This window comes from Sapajus apella, unplaced genomic scaffold (genome assembly GCF_009761245.1).
Source record: "Sapajus apella isolate SASKATOON/1434 unplaced genomic scaffold, GSC_monkey_1.0 scaffold111, whole genome shotgun sequence".
Classification (NCBI taxonomy): domain Eukaryota; kingdom Metazoa; phylum Chordata; class Mammalia; order Primates; family Cebidae; genus Sapajus; species Sapajus apella.
The window spans coordinates 2710396-2735059 of NW_022437051.1; the positions used below are offsets into that span (position 1 = coordinate 2710396).

The 24664-nt window shown below is 38.5% G+C and overlaps 1 protein-coding gene across 24 annotated transcripts in view; it reads left to right on the top strand.

The window, feature by feature from the left end:
* The window catches only part of PARD3 (par-3 family cell polarity regulator), a 706589-nt gene that overhangs the window by 517153 nt on the left and 164772 nt on the right, over window positions 1-24664 (top strand). For 20 of the 24 annotated variants that reach the window (XM_032259797.1, XM_032259804.1, XM_032259806.1 and 17 more), the window contains one exon: window positions 14245-14355. The exons of the other annotated variants lie outside the window; for them this stretch is intronic. In XM_032259797.1, the coding sequence (XP_032115688.1) occupies window positions 14245-14355 (111 nt within the window). The remainder of the gene's footprint in view (window positions 1-14244; window positions 14356-24664) is intronic. 24 annotated transcript variants of the gene reach the window in all.

The following is a 24664-nucleotide window of genomic DNA, read 5'->3' on the forward strand; positions in this document are numbered from 1 at the left end:
TGTTTAGTTCCTGTTTTCAAGGGAAGCTGGGGAATGTAGTTTTATCTCAGACAGGTGCGTTTCCTCTCCTAGCCACATCAGGGTTTTCGCAGTAAGGAGAAAGAAGAGGTGGATGTTGGGGGGCAGCTCGCAGCACCTGTCCCTCCAGCCCACTGCTCTGAAGCCAAGTGGCCTCAGGCCTCTGGAAGTGCAGCTGCTTTGTGACTCTGGGCTGCGGTCCACTCCTGCTTGACTCTGCTGGCCAAGACTAACCACCGCTGGCCAGATCATTTTCATTTAACCAAAAAGACACAGAACAGATCACAAATGATGGAAAATTCTACCCCTGAAATGGTCATGGGCTTCCAAACTGAGGTAGACTAGAGTGGCTACCTGGAAATGGAGGAGATGGATGTTTAGATACTCTTGTTAGGAAATAGTGTCTATTACATATTCAGTGATGATTTCTACCAGCAGTGTGCTGTGTGTTTTAAACACTATTGCATTTTACCTTTGCTACTGCTATTTTTTATACAATATTTTTATTATAATTTAATAGTGCCAGTTATCGCTTATCACATACCCCATATCTTTCTGATTTTGGAGTTAAGCTCGTTTATTTTCTTATTTATGTTTTTAGAGACAGGGACTTGCTTTGTCACTGAGACTGAAATGCAGAGGCGTGATCATAACTTACCACAGCCTCAAACCCTTGGTCTCAAGCAGTCTCCCCACCTAAGCCTCCTGACTAACAAGGATGACGGGCCTGTGCCACCATATCCGGCTAATTTTTGTACCTTTTTCTAGAGATGGGGTCTCACTGTGTTGTCCAAGCTGGTCTTGGACTTCTGGGCTCGAGCAGTCCTCCCACTTTCGCTTCCCTAAGTGCTGGAATTCCAGTTGTGAGCCATAGTGCCCAGGCTGAGTGAGGCTGTTTATCATGGTGTTTTCACGTTGGTTTTACTGACCTTGGTGTCTTTTTAGTCTTGTAAGTCTTGTTTGTGGGTCAGTGGGTTTGTTTGTTTTTAAGAGAGGGTTTTGCTCTGTTGCCCAGGCTGTTCTCAAATTCCTTCGACTTCAGCCTCCCAAGTAGCTGGGATTACAGGAACATGCCATGGTGCCCAGCTGTCTTGTGATTTCTTTGAAAACATCCCCCAAAGTATCCTTTTTTTTTTTTTTTTTTTTTGAGCCAGAGTCTCACTGTGTCGCCAGGCTGGAATGCAGTGGCACCCAGCTAATTTTTGTATTTTTAGTAGAGACGGAGTTTCACCATGTTGGCCAGAATGATCTCGATCTCTCGACCTCGTGATCCACCCACCTCAGCCTTCCAAAGTGTTGGGATTACAGGCGTCAGCCACGGCACCCAGACCCTGCAAAGTATTCTCGTTCTAGCCTGCTGAATCATGTCTTCCGGGACTTAGATGGTCATCTGTGTTCAACCCTAACCGTAGCAGTGGAAGGAGACTTCCTTCAGTGTTTCAGAAGCAGTCCTGAAATGCGTAGTGTTGGAAAGTGAAGAGCATACACCTACCACTGTCCTTGAATCCTCTTATTCTTATTCTTGGTAAATAATGAAGGTCACATAGGGAACTAGTAGTTTGTCTTACACCCTAGTCTAGTGGCTCTCAGTCCCCAGGGTTTTGCCCCCCAGGGGATGTTCTCCGGTGTCTGGTGACTTTTTGAGTATCACAGGTAGGGAAAGAGTACTACTAGAATCTAGTGGTTAGAGGCTATGACACATCAAAAGCCCTGTAGGACAAGGGATCACGTGGCCCAGTCTCAGCTGCCATGGATGATTTGTAATTGAATTGAGTCATCGACCTTCAGTAAGTTACTAGAATACTTTGATACTTTTCTGTCTGATACTTTCAAGCTCAGCCACCATCAGCCCGTACTGATGGTTACTCTGAGGTGAGAAATACCACATCATGCATTTTGGTAGATATTTAAGAGTCCAAGTTACATTTCCCACATCCAAGTATTTTACAATCTAGTTAAAGATTCTTACATAGTGATCTTTTTAAAAGTTTGTTTTAATATAATTTTAGTGTAATAAGTATTTAGTTGGCCAGGTATGGGGGCTCATGCTTGTAATCCAAGTACTTTGGGAGGCTGAGAAGGGGATTGCTTGAGACCAGCTTGGGCAACATAGCAAGACCCCTTCTCTACAAAAAAATTTAAAAATTAACTGGGTGTGGTGGTAAGTGCCTGCAGTCCCAGCTACTGGAGAGGCTAAGGTGGCAGAATCGCTTGAACCCAGGAGTTCAATGCTGCAGTGAGCTATGATTGCACCACTGCACTCTGACCTGGGCAGCAGAGCTAGGCCCTGTCTGTAGTCCAACGTGTTCTATCTGCAAAGGCTAATAGCTGGGTAGTCAGTAACTTATTTTAAAACAGATCCAAATGAAAAATGTAGTCATTGAAAGCGGTGGAGGTAAATCAGAGGGAGATGAGTACACTTTAGTAGAGAGAATTTGGGATTTAGACTTTCTTGCCTTCCCTGCCCAACCCAGCCCAGCTCAGCCGCACCCTGCCTCACTGCCGCTGGCCTTTAAACATATCAGCCTCAGGGTTTCCTTCTTTCCATGTTCTTCACATTTAATTTTAAGAACTAAATGAAAGAATGGGTATGGAAGGCTTTTGAAATTTTAAGGCGGGGTATATCTGTTTTCTCATGCAGTTTGCTAAGTTCTTTTCCACAGGGTTTTCTGCCCTTAGCTTAATTATGCCTTTATTTTTTCCTGAATAGAGATTCTGAGCTCCTTTGCTAAAAAAAAAAAAAAAAAAAAAAGATGTATCAGTTATTTCTACCCTTTGAGATTTGTGTACATACTGTCCCCAGTGAAGTGAGTTTCGCTAACACGTCATGAGTACACACACTAGTTTAGAGAAGATAGTTTCCACCTGTAGCCAGGGAAAAGCCGCATAATGATACCCTGCAAAAGCAGCTCTTGACTGGAGGAGACTAGAACAGTGAGACTGATTTTAGTGGCATTACCTTCAGTTCCAGGATGCTGTCTTGGATAAACAGGATCTGCGTCCCCCAGAACTTCACCCTTGCTTGTGATTGCCAGCGAGCCAGTCTAGGGACTGAGACAACAAAGCAGGCAGTGCAGATGTGACAGTTCTCAGAAGATAGAAATGGGATGAGAGGAATTCCGGGCCATTGCACAAATCAACAAGTTATATATTTGGACACTGGTTGAACTATTTGGTCAAATAAGGAAGGATGTGGTGGTTTGACATTTGTCAAATTTCGTGTTCCCTTTCCCATGAGCAGCGTGCGCATTGGAGATGAGGCAGTGAACACTTCTTCTTGTTCTGACCCCTTGTTGCTCCATTTCTGAAACCGCCCCAGGGTTTTGGATCCTAGTTCCAACGGGTTTCTTAACCACAGTAGAGTCATAAATAATATTTAGTGCTATACATCCTGGTAGAGAGAAACCACAGCACAAAGAGTGAAGGGTCTTTTCTGGAAGAGAGCCATTGACATTTTTTGAGGTCTCATCATCATTTTCTGTATGTGTATTTTAATGTTTGAGTTTTTGTAGAGGTGGGATTTCACTATATTACCCATGCTGGTCTTGAACTCCTGTCATAAGGGATCCTCCCACCTCTGTCTCCCAAAGTGCTGGTATTACAGCCATGATCTACCACGTTTGTAAAACTGTGTGTGATCATCTCTCCAGGATACAGGCACGCTGCACAGATGCTGGCTTTAAGCAAATACCTGACCTCTAGTCCCTTTTTCTTTAAAGGGGCATTGTGGCACAGGTAGACGGCAGGTGTTTGCTTCTTGACTTGAACCTGCTCTGTCTGTGGGAATCTTTTCTATTTTGTTCTAAGAATTAGGTGTAGTCTCTGATTTTTGGCAATTTGTCCAAAGAGCCCTTTATTGAGCCTTAAAAACATATAATCTCCCTAATGTAGAATCTGAATATGTGAATCAACTTAAAGATAAATAAATGAAAATTTGCACCTCTTAATTTACTTTGTAGAGAGCATTCACTAAGAAATGTGAATTGAGAAATTGTTTCCTATAATCGACAGAAAAAAGTGCTGACGGATACCTTAACTCTTAAGATAATGAGATCTTTAGGGAAGCTTTAATCTGTCGAAGTTTCCAGAAGCTATGCAAAGAGTCTGGGTTTCCCCCACCACCAGCCCCAAAACTTTAATGATCACATTATTTGTCTGTCTTTGTAACTTTAATCTGCCCTATGAGCATACAAGGATGAGAAAATATTTGAGAGTGTTTCAGTTGCTGTAACATATGTTCATATATCACTTCGCATCAGTAGTTGAAACATAGAATTTGAATCATAATGCATATTTAATCGAGGGTGGACATTTTTAACTCAAGAAAGATATCCTTGCCTTGTGCTTGTGTTTGTACTACCTCGTAAGCATTTACAACCTGGATAGCCATTTCAGTATTAGATGGGCAGATGGCAACCCAAATTATTGTCTTTGTTACTGAATACCCCTGTTCTTTGTCCTCCTAGAAAAAGGTGTGTGGTGAAATGTCATTCTACCTTTTCCTTTTTCTTCCTTCAAGTGGCCTTTTAAATGGATGTGTTTTTGTGACTTAGGTCTCATTAGCATTTCTTATGGGGACTGCCTTCAGGGCAGTACCACTTACTAAATTGTTCCCTTGCTTTAGGAAAAGGAAAACCATGGTAACCAGATGTAGGGTATGATTATTTGCCTCTGACCTGGCAAAGTGTTGGATTTAACAAAGGAAGCTTAATAGAAATGTTCAAATTGACCCTTCTCATCACTTGGGCTGCTTAAAGCTCAATCAATCTCTCATTATTATCAGAGTTATTCGAGCAAAGGCAGCAGTGATAGTATTTTTCATAATCACTCCTTGAGCCAAACGTAATTTGCAATTTGTAGCATTGTATTATGAAACAATAATGCATTAAAATGAACAGAGCAAGCATTAGGAGTATAGTCATAAAGAAAGGATCCACAGAAGTAGTTGTGTGAAAGGCACTCTCAAATCATTTTAAGTGGACATGACTGATTTCAATGCCAAATTAAGCATTTAGAAAAATCAGACTTCTGTGCTCTTACTGTATTTAAAGTATGTATATATATGTGTGTGTATATATTTTATAATAAAGTCAATTTAGTTGCGGGGAAACAGAAATATAATTTGCTTATTATTTGCATTTGGGTATTTGGGGTTATGAGGTTAGTGTGGTTTGATTACCTAGGTGGATATAATTTGAAAAAAATAAAGTGCATCAAACAAAGGTATATCTTTTGCAGAGAGGGAATTTATTTGCTACGGAAATTATGTCTTCTGGTCTATGAGCTAGTTGATGTCCAAAAAGCGTCAGCATCATAATCAGTGATTTCTGTATTTATCTTGTGTTTTGAAGGATTACTGTGTTTGCTATTATTTCTCTTAATTCTTTATGTTTGAGTCCCACAGTTTTTTATTTGTTTGGTTTTTAGATCTTTGGAGTTTGTAAAGTCAAAATTGATTCTGTGCTAGGTTTCATTTATTTCCGCTATTTCCAATTCCTCAACTGTTGCTTTAATATTTCCTTGTTCCATATCCTTCTAGGATTTCTGAAGTGTCAGGTTACGAGGCATATCAGTGCATCCTTGATTAGCTAACACAGGCTATGCTGGAGTAGGAGTGCCCTTATAAGGACATATAATGGGAGTCCTGAAAGGGATATGTTATTCATTAAGGCTGCATTGCACATTTAAAGGTTGTTCTGGCTTGGTTAAGTAGAAGCTGCCTTTTCTTTTAAGAAAAATAATAACCAAGTTACCTCTTTTTCCCAAGATGCCAAGCCACACAAATTTAGTTTATTAAATCTTTTCAGACTGACACTGATGAAAAGTACACAATCAAATAATTATTCTCAAGTTTGTGAATTTCCTTTTAAAGAGATCCTCTGCCAAACTCCACCAACTTAAAACTGCATCCCATCTTACAAAAGCACTATCAAGTTGTCATGTACCCTTTCTAAGGCTCCTTTCTCATCATTGTTGATTACCAAGATGCTTTTTTGCCTAAATAGGAGCTTTCTGCTTTTCATAATCAACCTCCTCTTCCCTGATTCATCCACCATTGCCACAGCCACAATCTACTGCTGAGCAAATCAGTACTCTTTCATGGTAGCGATTTCTTAAAATATCACTAAAATATGTAAGATCCTATACAAGAAGGACATATTACAAATGACTTATTTTTTTTCTTTTTCCCATTTGTAAAATGGAGGCCGAGGTACAAAAAATGTGGCCAGAATCCATGAGCACATCATTACAAATGATAACTACGTACAGTGAATTCCTTGTTATTTTTCCTCTGAATGGGTTTGGGCAGTTTGACGTGCTTCTGCTGTTGCCTGACAGTATTTGCATATGCCAGCACAGATGATTTTGACATTTGGAGTGTCACTGCATTTAGAAAGGTTGGCAGCATCTTGTGATTGGGTATTTGGGCAGCCTTTCTGATCCTTTGCAATGAATAGGAGCAATTCCTGACCTCGCCTTCAAATCCCTGGCCTTCAGAGATAAGTTCTGTTCAGGAACCAAGTCCTTTGGGCCTAATTTCCACCGGCAATGCGAGATTTACTCCTTGATTGATTGTGGAGAGGGTAGCCTTGCTTTGCTGCCCAAGCTGGTCTCAAATCCTTGGCTTCAAGTGATCCCCCTGCCTTGGCATCGCTAAGTGTTGGGATTGCAGGCGTGAGCCACCACACCCAGTCTTATCTCATTCATTTAAACATAGATTTATTAACCAGCTGCTCTCAATATGAGAGCTAGAGTCTCTGTCTTTGGTTCCTAAGGCTTATGAGGTGTCTGGGTATGGTAAACAGTGTTTTGGGTATGAATTCTGGCTTTGCTACCCACTCACTGTATGACCTGACAAATCCTTCAAGCCCCTGTGCTTACTGAGGTTCCCCTGAAGCCTGAGGATAACACCTGTCTTGCATGCTGGTTCTGGGAATCAATGAGGTAAAAGCACATAATAAGAATTCAGCACGTTCTAGCTAAGTGTCATTAAATAATCAAAAGAACATTCAACAAGTGCATAGTTATGTCTCACTTAGGAATTCCACAAAGTGAACTTCATAGGTCTTGGAATTTCATTTTACCTTAGGCACATCCAAGTTCAGACCAATTAAGATCTTTTAAACTAGCTACAAGCTGACTTGAACCTTTGTCCTACCTTGTAGTGGGATTTGTAATCTTTGATTTTCAGAAACGTGGACATACGTCTTCAGTGCATATGAACAAAAGTGCCGTAGGATAATCTACAAAGATATATGTCTAGATTTTTTTTCTCTGGATAAAATCTAGAGCAATTACCTATTAGGACTTTAAGCAAAAATAAGTTTATTAATGTGTTAGAGACCAGGGTAATGGGTTGAGGGAAGTTAGTTCTGCACCAAGAATGTGGAAAAAGTCCAGAATCAATTGAAAAACATTTTCCAGAGAAACTTGGATCAAAAACCATTTAGGAGATGTATGACTCAGAGGAATATAGGAGTGATGTTAAAAGTTCATGGGTTTGCTTTGATTTGAGTGAATAACGGGTTCTGGACCATGCACAGAACTGGACTGAGATACAGGAATGACACAGAACAGGGCATGTACTTTTGCTGTACAGGATCTTGAGGCTGGCTCGTTGGGCAGCTGGTATCTCTCAAGGATCTTTAGGACAAATGACAGTGTTACCACAGCTGGCCATGGCCAAAGACAGGTTATGTAATGGCTGTGCAAACACATGGTCTTCAAAAACAACAGGAAGGCTCCAGAAAGAAAATATGAATTCCTGAAGAAAAGGACAGAATGGGTCATGTGATGGTGTAAAAGTGTAGAAATGAGGGGCAGACACAAGGCAGAATATTGAACTAGTGACTGTATTGGCCACTCCAGTGCAGGAGTTGGGCATCTGCAGCGGATACGTGGCTTCTGGTGGCTGACACTGATTCATATTTGATTCATTTTAAATTCTCTTCCCCAGCCAAGCAGAATCACATAACCTACAAATTTCTTTGGACAAATAGACATATAATATAGCAAAGACTTCTTAGACACAAAGACCTTGGTAATTAGCAGTGAGAAATACCAGATTTCTAGGTAACATTTCAGTGGGGTTTTTTGAAGAAAATTTTATTTTAAAGTCTATTCTTAAACCTTACAAGATAATTAGTTCCGGATATTCTGTTCATCTATTTTTAAATATGGCAGCAGATTTTTAAGACTTTTTTCTTAAAAAACATTGTATCATGTTTCAAAGTATGGTATTAGGAAAAACACGTTCAGTACAAAACTAATTGTATTTTTATTTATTTCAGGATGCTATGCATTATCACTCCACGTAATTTTTTTTCTAAAAGCTTCTAATTTTGGTAGCAGCAGAAATATTACTATTTAAATAGTAAAATATTTCAGTGGTATTTATACTGCAGAGATAATTATGTTACTTTGCTGAAAACAAAATGGTGGTTTTAACAGCAAGGAAACTTACCAGTAGTTACATTTCAAAGACATTTATTTCATTATAAAAACAGTAGAATTTGTTGCCATCCTTTGTTGTTGTGTTGTTTGATTTTTGCTTTCCCCGTTCATCATCAAGTGCTGGTTTTATCACTCTTGACTCTAATGGTACATATGATTGATTTGGCAGACAGCAGTGATCTCATTTGTAACCTGTCATTGTAAAACCCATTTAGCAGATTAGTTTGAGATTACTTTAGCTGAATGAAGACATTGCTGTGTCCTTTATGAAGAAAGCCATACCTTTAAGACATGTTACAGGCAATTCTACTCTGAATTAACCAGGGTTCACCCACTGCCTCTTTCTGCGAAGGAGTTTTTGGTGCAGTTGTGACATTTTTAAAAGTGTACCTGCACTCCCAAAGCAGCACTACCTCTAAGCATCTAAGCAGTTTTTCATTTCTCTCAACTTTTTAAAGGCATTTTCTTTTTATCCCTCTACTTCATTTTATTGTTATTTTTTATTATTTTTAAGGTCTGGCCAGATGCAGTGGCTCACAGCACTTCGAGAGTCTGATGCAGGTGGATCACTTGAGGCCAGGAGTTTGAGATCAGCCTGGCCAACGTGGCGAAACCCTGCCTTAAATCCAAAAATTAGCCAGGTGTGGTGGTGCAAGACTGTAGTCCTAGCTCCTTGGGAGGCTGAGGCAGGAGAATCACTTGAACCTGGGAGGTGGAGGCCGCAGTGAGCTGAGGCTGCACTACTTCACTGCTTCCTGGGGAACAGAGCAAGCCTATGTCTCAAATTAAAAAAAAAAACAAACCCACCTGGCCAATATGGAAAACCTCATCTCTACCAACAAAAATACAAAAATTAGCTGAGCTTGGTAGGTAGCACGCACCTGTAGTCCCAGCTACTCAGGAGGCTGAGGTAGGAGGAAGGCATGAACCTTGGAGGTTGCAGTAAGCTAAGATTGGATTGCTCCACTGCACTCACCCTCCAGCATGGTGACAGAGTGAGACTCTATCTCAAAAAAAAAAAAAATAGTCATTCTCCTATGTTAATATGTCTTAATGCATGACTAGCAAATTCGTCCTGAGGTACCAGTGTAGGTGGCCACTTTACCTTTCAGCCTCACGCCTGCTGGGTAGTAGAGTTTTCTCTGAACCTTTGTGTGAGTCGGTCAGAGCACGCTTATTCTGTGCTGAGAATGTGTTTGGTGCTGGATAGAGAATTAGCACGGTATCTCTTCCGCTATACTGTTTCTTGGAAAGTGACCCATCTGACATTCATCCATGGCTTTTAAAAGGTGATAACATACACATAATTAATAGCCAGGTTTTTGAGCATTTTGCTGTTGATTGACTTCATTGGCTGATTGCCAATTTCAACTGTGAAACTGACCTCACAGTATATGTATAGGTGAAATTTTTCAATGACTCCCTCCCCTTTTCAGGAGTTAAGCAACTATAAATTAAGAAGTGCAGTAGAATATATTGGCTATTAGGGTAAATATGGATATAGATACTTTTTTTCTTTTTTACATTTTAGAATGGTTGGTATTTTTTTTTTTTACTTATAGTTTATTTCATTTGTCATGAAACTGAGTGATCCATTTTTGCCCCAATTATTAAGTAATATGCTCTGATTTTATATTATACCTTAAAGAAATCACATAACATATTAACTAAAGCAGTTACTGAAAGAAATGTCCAATACTTACCTATAAACATTTTACCTATGGTTTCTTTAATTTTCATACATTAATCTTGAATCTGGCTTTTTTTTTTTTTTTTTTTTTTTTTTTGAGACAAGGTTTCTCACTCTTAATAATGGATCACTGCAGCCTCTACCTCCCAGGCTCAAGCAATCCTCACACCTCAGCCTCTTGAGTAGCTGAGACTACAGGCATGCACCACCTCACCCAGCTAATTTTTGTATTGTTAATGGAGATTAGGTTTTGTCATGTTGCCCAGGCTGGTCTTGGACTCCTGACCTCAAGTGATCTGCCTGCCTTGTCCTTCCAAAGTGCTGGAATTACAGGCATGAGCCACTGCATGCGGCCAAATCTATACTCTTGGAAAAGGAAAGTGTGTTATAACAGCTTGGTAATACACTTACAAATAATGAAATAGTTATTCCAGTGATTAGGGGGTGGTGTAGGAAACTAGTTAATATTTTGATATCAAACACAATGGGAAAATATGCAATCCTTAGGTATGAATCAGGATTCTACTCTTTTAAAAATGTCATATGTACTTAAGAGAAAAAGGTGAAGGTTGATGGACTCAGTTCATATATATATATATTATATATATGAGACCTGGTGGGCAAACTGAAACCTTCTTTACAATATAGGACCAATACCGTTTTCCAAAAAGATTTTGACATAGCTGATGAACGCAACATTAGCTTTGGGCTGAAAATATCTAAACTGTTGTAAAACATGCCAAATCTACCAATCTAAATCTTTCCTCACCATTACTAACTTAAGGAGCATATGTACACTATTTCTTACAAGACTAAACGGTACCTTTTGGTACAGAAAGAGAACATGTTGTTCTGTGTGTGATTGCATGGCGTTTCTCAAGTACGATGCAGAGGTGTATTCATACCATTTGGAATGTAGGAATGTGAATCAGCAGGCTGTCTTAAAAACCAGTAAGTCAATATGGCAACATTGTATCATTTGAAAGTTGTGAACAGAAACACTAAATGGTTAAAATGATTTACCTATAGGAATACCTCATTATAAGTAAATATGATGTATTAAAATTTGAACTTACACTTTTCTGGAAGTTAGGACTTAGTACATTTTATACTCTGAGATGCGTCAGTGTTGTAGAACGTCCAGGATGAAGCGATTGCCCTGGCTTTAAACGCTATCTGATGACACTCAGATTAATCCATCCAGCCCCCTGCTGTTCCTTGAATTTTTGCTATTACGTCATCCTAACCCCCAAGTCCACCAAACCTCTTCCTTCCCTGGCTCTGTAGATCTCTCTGGACGGCAACTCGTTTCTTCTAGTTGCTTGGCTAAACCCTGGAGTCATCAGTGACTCTCTTTCCTTAACGTCTGTGACCTCCCTATTAGCAAATTTTATTGGTGCTGCTGTCAAAATATGTCCAGAAACTAAGCACTTCTCTCCCTCTCCTCCACTGCCAGCTGGTTCATCACCATGGCCTCCTGACCGTTCTCCCTGATTTCAGCTTTTCGCTTCCAGTGCTTTCTTTCTTCACACTGCATCCAGGATCATTAGAATGTCACCAGTGCTGCTCCTCTCTTCCAAATCCTTCAGTATTTTTCACGTCATCTCAGTAAAGTCCAAAATCCTGTGTGGTGAACAAGAACCCACGTGGTCTGGCCCCTGCTGCCACTCTACTTCCTTTCCTGCTGCCTTCTCTTTGCCTTTTCCCATTCTAGCCCTGTCACTGCCCTTGCTGTTCCTCAAAGACACTCAGCCTGCCTGTGCCTCAAGGCCTTCGCACTTGCCTGCCCCTGTGCCTTGCTGACTCAGCCAACGTGGCTGACTCCTTCTAGCTCAGATCTCTGCTCACATGTGGACTTACCAGAAAGGCCATCTTCCAGCATGAAGTAGGCTCTTCCCCGTCACTCTGGGTCTTCTTACTCTGCTTTGCTTTCCCCCTTAGCACCGTGCACTCTGATGTGTTATATGCTAATACATTTCCTAAAGATAAGCAGTCGAAGCTCTATGGCAGTTAAAACGACCTAATGTGCTCTGTTTACTGTTTGTAGCCTGGGTGTCCCAAATAAGCCCTGCATGCATGGTAGATGCCCAATACATTTTCATCTGATGAATGGGTGTGATATTTTAGATGTTGACTTCTCCTGAAATGTATCAGTTTTTAATAATTTTTCTTTCATTTATTCACCTGGAAAGCCCATCATTGTGCATAATTCTGAGGCATTATTGATACATTGACAAAAATAGTGCAAATTATTAGTGTTTTGTACTTTTTAGTTTGAATACAGAATATGTATTTTACACCTTGTGAAACGTGATCAGATTCTGGATTTAAGTTCTGGAGAATTTTCTCTTTTTCTTTTTTGTAATTGCCGTGATCAAAAATTTAATTTTAAGCATAGATTTGCCTTATAAAGTTAATTTATAGCCAGTTTTGATTGCCATATAGTGTATGTAAGTTTTAAAGAAGTGATGGTGGTGTCTTACCTTTTTTCTGTTTTAACATTTAAGAATACTTTCCATATTTATAAACCCCTTTCAAATATAGTGTTATTTTAATCAATATATGAGGAATGCTCACATATACTTTAATTCATATGTAGATAAGTATTTGAAATCAGATTTGTATTAATAAAAAAATCTAGGCTATCAAAAAACACATTAACAGAAATAATTTTTTCTCTTTTATGTCAACTTTGGGACCCTTTCCTCTTCTGTTTCTTTCTTTCTTTCTTTTTGAAACAGGGTCTCCCTCTTTTTCCCAGGCTGGAGCACAGTGGCACCATCATGGCTCACGCAGCTTCAAACTCCCAGGCTCAAGCGATCCTACTCCAGAAGCTGAGGCAGAAGTGATCCTTCTGCCTTAGCTTCTGGAGTAGCTGGGATTATGGCTACTTTATATTACATTGTTTTCATATTTAGTAGGGATGAGGTCTTACTATGTTGACCAGGCTGTTCTTGAACTCCTGAGCTCAAGCGATCCTTCTGTGTCAGCCTTCCAAAGTGCTGGGATTACAGGTGTGAGCCACTGGGCCTGGCCCTCTTTTTTGATATGAAATTGTCACAGTAAGCCAGATTCCTGTTATTCTTCTGAAAGAAATACTCAATATACTTTAATTATTTCTGAATGCTTAGTCGTGTGACTGTCTATAAAATGTTTCTTTTTTGAAACATCTGGTGACCAATGCATTGCAGATGAAGACTGCTTACAGATATAGAGTGTGTGCATTCCAGGCAATGTGGTCTTTTATAGAGAAAAATAATGGAGCTGGGAAAGGAATTGATACCAAGTTGGAGGGTTCTGGGATATTTTGGATGCCAGAAGAGAATAATGTTAGTGTTTTATTAAAGAGCTCAGCACCCATCTGCAGAAGTTTGTTGGACTGTTTTTGAATCATGGGTTTGTTCCATGTGTTTGTTTTTGATCAGATGTAGATTTCCAAGTCAAAGATGCCACATTCAGCAATTGCTTTTCATCCCATTAAGGAGAGTATTTGATGAGAATACCTTAAACCTTTGAATTGAATTAAAGCACAAAGTATTCTAGCTGTGTAAATTATCCGTTGTACTTTAAACCTTGCAAATATGTCCTTCTTTGTCAGTTTTTAAACTATGATGAATGTTTCCAATCAGCCTGGCTGTGAAAACAAAGAATAGTTGTTTATGGAGAGATTATTAACTAGATGATTGTGGATCATCATTCTTTAGGCCCAAGCAAAACCCACTCCAATGCATATCTTTCTTTCTCCAGCATCTGAAGTATTCAGCACTTAGTCCTACAGATGTATTAATTGTTTAATAAGGATAAACCACAAGTCTATTGTTGTTTGTTTTTGTTTTGCTAAAAGAAAAATTGCCATTGAGACCATTTTCCTAAAGAGTTTTCTCTGGAAAGTTGTAATTTAAAATGAATAAAATAATCTAATTGAAGATACTAGTCCTGACGCAAATTATTGACTGCAGAAGACACCTGGTCCCTGTTTTGAAGAAGCTAACATTCATTTCCTTGGGTACATATCATTACCACAAATGAACGAAAGCTCATTTTGTATATATTGACAAGTTAGAATTTTTTGTTATTAACAGGTTTGGCAAACATCGAAAAGATGACAAGATTGAGAAAACGGGTAAAATAAAAATACAGGAATCCTTTACGTCAGAAGAGGAGAGGATTCGAATGAAGCAGGAACAGGAGAGGTAGACTTCAGTTACTTGATTAAACCTCCTTAGAAAGAAGTTCTTTTTTTTTCCTTCTACTTTCTTCTTTTTTAATGTAAAGATTTTGCATTTAATTACTTTTTGTATTTCTTGTGTCAACCCAACTACTGATAATTGTGGGCGAAAATATTGTAAAGAGACATCTTTTTTACAAAAACCTGATATGTATTTGAGACATCAAGGTAGATTTTAATTGCTTTAGTTAAGATCTTTTGCATAGGAGATAGAACAGCATATTAGATGAATAAACAAACATGAATCTGAATTTACTATTACTTTTTAAATAACACAGAAAGTACTTAAAATCCTGCCTCACTGATATATGGATATTTAGTATATTATAATAACTTTAAAGAAATGCTCTTCTGGAAATAAAACTCTTTGAATTTTTATATTACATTTTAAGTATAGTAAGAGTTCAGGAGGCTGTTATTCATTGTGTTGTTTTTCTTTGAAACCTGACACTTATTTCTTGATTCTCCTTCTATTTCACCATCTTCACATTTTGTGACATTTTCCACTTAAGTTTTCCAGGTCTTCCGGAAAGATTGTTATCTATTGTTGAATCATTTCCATGTTGAGAACTTAAAGACCAATGAAATGAATGAAAAGAGTTACACTAAGCAGGCACTCGAAAACCATTTTTCTAAGTGATTAGAATTTTTCTCATTATAATTCCAGGGGGTGAGAAAGCCATCTCACACTTCTGTTATTAGAGTTTATAGGATCACGGTGAGCTTCTCTCTGTCATCACATTTCATTTTCTGAGCAGCCACAGCGAGAGGTACTATGCCAATTTTACTTTAAATAATCTAGGATTTAAGTGAGTTTCTTGGACCTTGATGAAGATTATAAAGCTAAGTACTGTCCATACCTAGGATTGTAGCCCAGCATCTTTGAAATCAGGTGCAGCATTCCTGCCATAAATCTAAAGCTAGGATGCCTTCAGTCTAATGCTTAATGAATGAAACAACTGAAAATAGTTCACTACAACAGTTTTATGTAAAAGAGATTCGTGTTTGGGTATTTTTTCATTCATCTTTCTAATACCACTGAGGATTTTTTGAGAAGAATGGTTATTCTGAGTCTCTGTACCTTTTCAGGGTAGAAAATGTATGTTGGAAAAATACGAATTTTAAATTTACGAAGCAAGTCTGCTGGTTATTCCTCAATTTTTATTTTTATTAATAATTATTATTTTTTAAAACAGAGTCTAGCCCTGTTGTCCAGGCTGGAATATGGTGGTGAATCTTAGCTCATTGCACCCTCCGCCTCCTTGTTAACGTGATTCTCCTGCCGCAGCTTTCTGAGTAGCTGGGGCAACAGGCCTGTACCACCATGCCCGGCTAATTTTTTGTATTTTTAGTAGAGATGGGGTTTCACCACATTGGTCAGGCTGGTCTTGAACTCCTGACCTTGTGATCTGCCCACCTTGGCCTCCCAAAGAATTGGGATTACAGGCGTGAGCCACCACACCTGGCCTCAATTTCTATTTTTAACAAATCATTTCACCTTGCTTTGTGGGACTCTTTCTAATCTTCATCAATTTTGGGATTTCCAAACTTATTAGTGAACTATTTTTGGGTTTGGGTGCATAGTCTTCCTTAGTGTATGTGACATGGCATTTAGTGGCTCAGAAGTATAAACTTCTATCCTAGAAGAGTTTCTTCTCCCTAAAGGAGGAGCCAATACCAGGTAAATGTATGAAATCAGACTTCTCCACAGGCAAATATGTAATGTACTCAGAGAGTAATCTGAGCGACAGAAACATTGTAACTCCCCTCTATCTTGATACCTGCCACAGGGAATAACTTCATTAATCCTGTGCCATTTTTCATGTTCTAAATATTTATTCTTTGCCATTTAAGGTGACTGCTATGTTTCCATGCAGAATTCTATTAACGTTTTCCAAAATACTTTTATGATGCTTGGACAAATATTTCTAGTCAAACAATGATTTTTACATAATGGTTTCACTTGTATTATTAATTTTCCTGAGGCACAGTTCACTTCACAGTTTTGCTTTTAATTTCTGTCTCTGTACCTCTAATGATGCAATACTTCTGGGAACTTGGTTGATTGTAATGAATTTACAATGTACAGGAGGCCTAAAATACAAATCTTTCAGGGTCAAGGAACAAGTGAATGGTCCATTAAAAAAAATCAATTAGGCTCATAATTTAAGAAAATTATTTTACTTTGGCTTTGTATTTCAATAACAACTTTTTGCAAATGTTTTATTTAAACTCATGGATTTTGTAATAGAGCAAATGAATGCAAGAAATGGACTCAACTACAAAGTGGAGTATGTCTGGTGCTTGTATTTTATAGGGAAAGTTTCCTTCACATGTCCTCCTTTCTGTTCTGTCTGTGGTGTTGACAGTGTTCTTCCTGAATGGAAACTGCAGCTTCCTTGAAAAAATTTTGGCTGGAGGAGTCAATAAAAATAAATAAGCCACTACTTATATTCTCCTTACAGCCTTTCCCTCATTGCTGGCCAGTAGTGAAACATCTCCTGAGACATCACTTACCACTGTAGCTATTTGAGTCCCAAAAATTATTTTGACTGATTCCATATAAAAATAGAAAACCTGACATTTCCCATGACTTAAGATTGTCCACAAACCAAAACTTTTTTTGCCTGTATACCTCTGTGAATCCTGAATATTGCTCAAGATACAAATATTGAAAAACTGAAAGGGCTATGACTATAATTTTAAATGTTTTTTCTACAATGTTAAGATATATTTAGATGGTGACCATAAACTAGATTGTTCTGAGCAAGGTCCGAGATTAAGTTTGACTCCGTTCTTGCTAACTTCCTTCCCTTTCCATCCCTTGCTACCAACACTGTGAAGTTAGTCTTGAGTAAATGCCATCCATGTGGGAGGAAAGGACTAGGAGGATCACTGTATGGAGCTGTGCTCTGCTCTGCCAGTCCTGCCCTGCCTCAGACCAGAGTCTCCATGAGTACAGTCTTCTTGAGAAGTAGGGAGTCTGGGCATGATGCCAAGGGAGAAGTTAACGGCTCTCTGACATGCTGTTTTGACTTCCTCATTCCGAGTGCTGAACCTAGGTACCCTGTCTTTTCAGAGATGTTGGCTGCATTGGAGATAGACTGGGAAACTAAGCAAAACTGTGAATTTAGTGCTTCCTGCCTCTGACTTTCAGGCATGCCTAGGGACAGCGCCTCTGCTGGCTCCTTTCCACCACACTGAAGGTTTAGGCTCCAAACTCCAAACAGAACATGTTCCAATTAAGTGATCTGTGTAACCAGGTCCACTTAGCCGCCCGTACGAAGCCCAGTGATAGAGTTCTCTGTTGACCAAACATCGCAAAGAACATGTTGGCTTTCTGTTGTTTTTGCTCCAGTGATACCTCCGTGTGTTTTTAAGTGGTAGTAAATACACTGTGTGGCACAGGATTGCCCAGTGTTCAGCAGCAGAGAGTACGTTCTGTGTACAGAAACGTTTGAGAAGCGCTTGTTTAAACCAATGTGTGCATATTTTTCTACTCTGTTATTTCTCAAAATTCTACCAAGTTCATGTACATCATGAGTCACCAAGATAGAAACAGAGAGTCACCATCCTCCAAATTTATTTCTTCTCAAAACATCCTCTCAGCCCCTCACTTTTTGTTTTCCTGGAATACTGACATCCTGCAATATTCTGAGTCACTGGGGCCCTACCGACGGCGAGTAGACCATTGACTCCTGGCCCAGCCTGTCCAGCTCACTCCTCTAACAGGCGAGAGGAACCGGAGTTGATTGTTTTGTAGAACTGCGAGCAAGTTTAAGGCAGTGTTGTAACCTCTCTCTACCTTCTGGCTTCTGTTTTATGGACTTTTAAAAGTACGTGCTCTCAACTGCTCCTTTTTCAGTTTTCTCTTTCTCACCTTTCTCACTTGCTTAAAACATTTCCCTTTTTAAGCTCTAGTTCTAAGTTTATTCTTGTACTAAAAACTATGGAAATATTTGGGGAGAAAACCCATAAAATTAAAATTGGAAAACAAAAATTTATCTGTATTAACACCACTGTTAGCATATGGATCTGTGACATTCTAATCATTTTTTTCCTATAAAGTACATATTGTCCACACCTACATACTTTTAAGCTGACATCTATTTTCATCTTGATTTATTTTGCATTTTTATGCTTTCTTGGAAAATCATGCTAAATGTTTTCTGGATCAAGATCTGGTCTGTGTGAACAGACAGATGGAAAAGAGGGTCAGAAAGAGGGAAAGATGTTTTGAAACATGAAATATTAGCTGTGACATCTGGCCCAACTCCCCAACTCTCAAATAATATTCTCTTCATGTTATTCCTTCTATGAAACGAGGTTTGTAATGTTAACTGGCTTGTACTTTGTAGTTACTCAGCCATCGAAAGATCCTACAATATTATCATCTATATCTACATAGTAAGCTACGCTTGGGAATATTTCCAGGGATACTGACTGCTTCTAGTGGAGATAGGAAAAAGTTAATTAATTTCTTATGAAATCCTCGCAATATAGAAGGAATATTTATCAATCTCCTTAGGAAATAGATGATTTGAAACTTTCCATTATTTAATGTTTTAATCATTCTTCAAAGCCTTGTGTTTTCAATATGAGAACTATCTGTGTCCTTCAGTGGGATACTCCCCGTTCTTGGTGTGTCATTTTGCAAGTTTATGTGAAATTTCTGCATGCTGTTTCCTCTCTTTCTAATTTGACCAACTGTTCTCAGTCATACCTGCTTTGAGTAATCACGTGAACTTTTGACAGACTTTTTTTCATCATCTCAGTTGGTAGGATCCTGTTCAGCAGGTGATACATGATTGTTTTCCTAACAATAATCTTTGCATTCACATCACTTATTGTCATTCAAAGACTGCCTTTTAAAAATTAACTTTTTGATGGGAAACATTTTTTCTATCCTGTAGCAGCATTTTTCCTGTTTCTTTGACCTCGTGAATCCTTCAGAAAAGTCACTTCTAATCAATAGGATAAGTTTCAAATTGTTTTTTAATTTTTATTGCACAGTTAAATAAGAATTTTTAAGAATCTGTTAACCTGCTTTGTAGAACTTAACTACTTAGATAAGTACTTTACTGGGTCTGTTCATTCACACCTGTAATCCCAACACTTTGTAATGCTAACACTTTGGCAAGAGCATAGCTTCAGCCCAGGAGTTCAAGGCTGCAGTGAGCCGCTGTGATTGTGCCCCTGCACTCCAGCTTGTGCCACAGAGTGAGAGCCTGTCTGGTAAAAAAAAAAAAAAAAAAAAAAGGAAAAAATATAGATGAATACTTGAGGAAAATTAAGCCTTAGGCATACTATATATTTGAAACTGATTTTACTGACAGAGACTGCAAATGAAGTAGGAAAATGCAGTTTGATTTCTGATGAGTGCTGTCCTAGATATATTTGGCTTAAGTGCATCTCTCTGCACTGGCAATAACTGTAGGTGCTCTAATACCTATGAAAGCCCGCACATGACTGGAGTGCGTATCTATAGAGATGTGTTCGTGTGTGTTCGTTAGGAAAGTATTATTCTAGTGTTTTATTAGTGAGCATAAGAGAACTGTTTGTGGTTTCACAATATATTAAGTGTATAAGATAGTATATTAGTCCGTTCTCACGCTGCTGTAAGGACATATCCGAGACTGGGTGATTTGTAAAGAGGTCTAATTGACTCACAGTTCCACAGGGCTTGGGAGGCCTCAGGAAACTTACAGGAGGGGAAGCAAACACGTCCTTCACCTGGTGGCAGGAAAGAGAAGAATGAGAGCCCAGCAAAAGGGGGAGCCCCTTATAAAACCATCAGATTTTGTGAGAACTAACTCACTAGCTGGATAACAGGAGGGGGAACTCACCTCCATGATGCAACTATCTCCACCTGGTCCCTCCCATGGCACGTGGAGATAATGGGAATTACAATTCAGGATGAGATTTGGTTGGGGACACAGCCAAACCATATCAGATAGCATAAGTCCTTTTAAAATTATTATTTTAATAATTTTTTTCCCTCTCTCAGGGATCCCTTGCCTTTGTTAATAGAAAAAGATTTATACATGTTAACATTAAAAAATTGATGTAAGGCTGCTCTGAAGGCTGAGGTGGGAGGATCACTTGAGGCCAGGAGTTTGAGACCAGCCTGGGCAACATAGCAAGACTCTGTCTCTAAAATTTTTAAAAAATTAGCTGGGCACAGTGATGTGCACCTGTAGTCCCAGATACTCAGGAGGCTAGTGTGGGAGGATGGCTTGAGTCCAGGAGTTCAAGGCTAAAGTGAGCTATGATCATTCTACTGTACTCCAGTCAGGGCAACAGAGCAATACCCTATCTCTGAGCTTGGGGGAAAAGACAATATGGTAATTGTTAAAATAGGTGATTACAGAGCTTTGGAAAGGGGAAAGATTGGTTGGGCTGGAGTTAGCAGAGACTTGCTTCATAGAGATGGCAGTCTGGGAGCTAGATCTTGTTCCCAAGAGTATGTGTAATTTAGCAAACAGGAAAAATTCTACCCTCATGTTCTGTCTCCCTCCCACGAAGCACAAGGGCTCATGGAAGGGAAGGTAGGCAGTCTTTTAACTTTCTGAATTCTTTACAAGTTGTCATTGTATTAGTGGTTAGTAGTCTCTCTGTGAATGCTTTCTTTTATCTCTTTTTCACTTTAAACCATTTTGTATTTTAAAACTGGTTCCATTTCATTTTAGCATTAAGGAATGCAAGTTAACTTTCCCTCCCACCTGTTCTAAGGGACCACTATGGATTTCAGCAACTTACATTCTTCCCTGGAGTTGGAAGTGTACCTTTAAAACACTTGTTTTCACTCAAGAAAATTTTTTTCAGGACCCATTTAGAATATGGAAGTCCTTTCTTCTCAATCAGCCTTTACCGTAATATGACAAAGATATTAAAATCCCGCTTAAAATTGGAACTGTTATTAGGGTAAGAAATTTAGTGGAATAGTACCTCTCTTTGGGGAATTCAACATAGGCACCAAACTGGCAACTTACCTACTGTTAGGGGGCAGTTGTTAGATTCACGTGGCAGGGGGAGGATCACCCAAAGGGTGGATGAGTTGAGCCGCGGTATTTTTGAAGCCTGCCACCTGCTGAAGTACTCTGAGAGCCAAAGAAAGGCTTCAATCAGTGGGCCGAAACTGCTTTTGCAACCAACGGTTCCTTCAGTTGTTTTGTAGCATAAGTTTCATTATGTCATGAATTTGAGTTTTATTTGATCAATTTCTACTGACTTTTTGAGAGAAGAAATGGTGTTGGGAAAAGATCCACGAACTATTGTTCCCAGATTGAGGCTTCTGGATGGCAGTGCCGTAAGTTGGGGGTAAAAGGTTTCCCAAGAGAGTTGCTTGCAAGATCCTGAACATCGTTTTGAAGGTAGTCAACAACTATCTGATATGTAGCAATCTGAAATTTATTAAAAACATTTTTTTCTGTTAAACTAATATTGGTATATTCTATTTTCTGTAGACATTAACATTTTTTAATTAAAAATCATTAAAAGACCCTTTATTGTAGGCTTTACAAAAATACACCATGAAAAAAAGCCATGTGTTAGAGCATCATAGCTTTGGAAACAGAGGTATTTGGTATTTAACTGAGAGGTTTAGGGACACCATTGTTTTCCATCCTAAGGAGTGTGGTCACTTTAGTGGTGATACCTGGATATTTCTGGATATATAAAGACTATATATTCATAAAAAGTTCCTTTCATCTTATTCTGCTGCAATTAGTGCTAAAAGCCATTTACTGAAAAGCAAAAATACTAATGAATAGAAATGTTACAAAAACAGAAGTCTTGTGTGTTTTATCTTCATCGAGCGTCATCCGTTTTAATTAGAGAAAAGGGTAGCGAACACTGTGACAAGAGCCTGGAATTAAAATCATTAATTGATGTCAAGCTGGAGAGAGACTGTTAGCATGAATTTAGTGACAGCAGGAAAGAAATTAACCTTATTACTTTATTTAGTATATTACATTATTTTGTGTATTATTTGCTATGCAGGTTCAAGGCAATTTCATTATCATAATGGAAGACTTTTATTTTTTTTACAAAAAGGAAAAGTGTATTTATGCTTGAACATAACAAATTGAAATAAGTTCTTTATTAAGTTAAAAATAGCTTGATAAAAGGTTTTAATTGTTTGAATTTGTTTTTCAGTTTTCAAGGATAGGAACTAGTATAAATGTTGTCCATCAATGTCAGGTGGTACAACTGCCTGTGATACACTGAACCTCAGATAATTTTCCTTTTTAGAACTAGGAAGGACTTACTGAAATGTTTAAAGCAGTAGACCTTCCTGTCTTTTGCTGGGTTTTGGACGAATCAGTTACTTCTGTCATTGTTGAGGTTCAGCCGGAGGTAAATGGGATAGAATGCTGAACAATAGTCTGCCTGTTTAGAAAAATGAGTGACTCTTACGTCTTGGAGATAATTTGTGACCTCAGGGTCACAATAAAAGAGTAAAGGGAGTATGTTTTATAGTCCAGGCCATCTGGATCTATTAAGTGCTCAGCTGCAAGATACTCACTGTCTTTTCTTAAAGTTTCCTTGAGAAGCCATGTTATTCTTATGAGGACACCAGACATGTTTTTTTTCTTGAGCCAAATATTTTCTTACTGAAATAATACATTTCTCCACAGAGTGGAAATACATAACATGCAAATATAACCTTTTGGTTGTGTTGTAAAGTCCATTTTCTCACTTTGTAACAAGACATTGAACTATCAAAGAGCATAATAAATTTGGTAGTGTCTTTTGTTAATTTTGCTCATGAATTGCCACTAAAATTTATGAAAACCACAGTGCATGCCTCATTTCAAAACTCTAAAGTGCTATTTGTACAGCAAGCCTCATTAGCATTAATTTCTAGAATGAACATGAAAATGCACATTAGCTCAGGCTACTAACCAGATCCCTTAGCCTTCCGTGGCAGTAGTTCTACCTGGCGGACCACACTTATACTACAGCTTTATGCTAAGGTTTTCATCAGCAGTGTAAGCTGCCACATTGGAAAGCAGTGATGCAGGTTTTAGAACTTTGGGGACAGCATTATTGGTGAGACAAGATAAGCAATACAAATACAATTCCTCCTTTATTGGAGCTTAGAGGAAAAAAAATCAGTGCTTCTGGGAGGTACTATAGATGGGGCTGTAACATTTATTAGGCTGTAACATTTATTAATGACTGGTGGTGATTAGTCATAATGTACAAATTTGGGTAAAAGAAGGCAATTGAGATCTGGGCTTTATAGATAGTACTTCATGCTGCTGAGCACTTCTTTTGAGAAATTGACTTGTTAGAAATTGACTGCTAATTAATATTATTTTCTGTGTCACTTGGAACTAAAGAACATTTAAACCCAGGACCCATCAGAAATATAATGAAACTGATGAGCAAGAAGTGTGGGGAGATTATTTAGGTTTATGCCTCCCTTGAGAAGAGTGTGTTCCTATTCTCTTTCTGATAGCTTTCTTTGGTAGGAGGGATGCATTTTCTGCCATAGGTAAGCTGGATTCTTCACTTTTAATGAATTGAGCTTCATATGTCATAGTGTTTAGTCATTAATAAATCAGTCTGAGTCATTTCTTTTGATTTTTGGAGATTCTCCACATTCAGAAATTTCAGCTTTATCCCATTCCACTTATGTCTGTTGTGTTCCTTCAAATTTCTTCAGGCTGCTAAGCTTTAAGACTTACCCGAATGCCCAGTCGCCCTGGATATTACCTATGATTCAGTGGTTGACTAATGATGACCAAATATCATAGTATAGTGGGTTGTCAGATAAGTGATTATAATTGAGTTTCAAATTAATATCCCATTGAATGTAAGAAAGAACTCATTTTCCTCTTTCTGCTCGTTATTTCTGGCTGAATCCAGAGTCAAAAAGATATTATGGTGCAAAGAATAAAATTATCTCTTAACTTGTATCAACTTTCATTATGGATAGCTAGTATTTAGTGGTAGCCAGCATCCTTGATTGTCATAATTGCTTTTAAATGGATAAATGGAGTAAAAATTTTTAAAATGTCTAGTGGAATTTTAGCTAAATTTGACATTAGAATTTGAATTTCTATTTCTCTTGAGGGTATTCTGTCTTTGGGAACTTGCAGACTTAGAGTTATTAGAATCTACAACAGTCCTGATAAAAATTTCTGACTTTCTTTCTTTCTTTCTTTTTCTCTTCTCTTCTCTTCTCTTCTCTTCTCTTCTCTTCTCTTCTCTTCTCTTCTTTTCTCTTCTTTCTCTTCTCTTCTCTTCTCCTTCCTTCCTTCCTT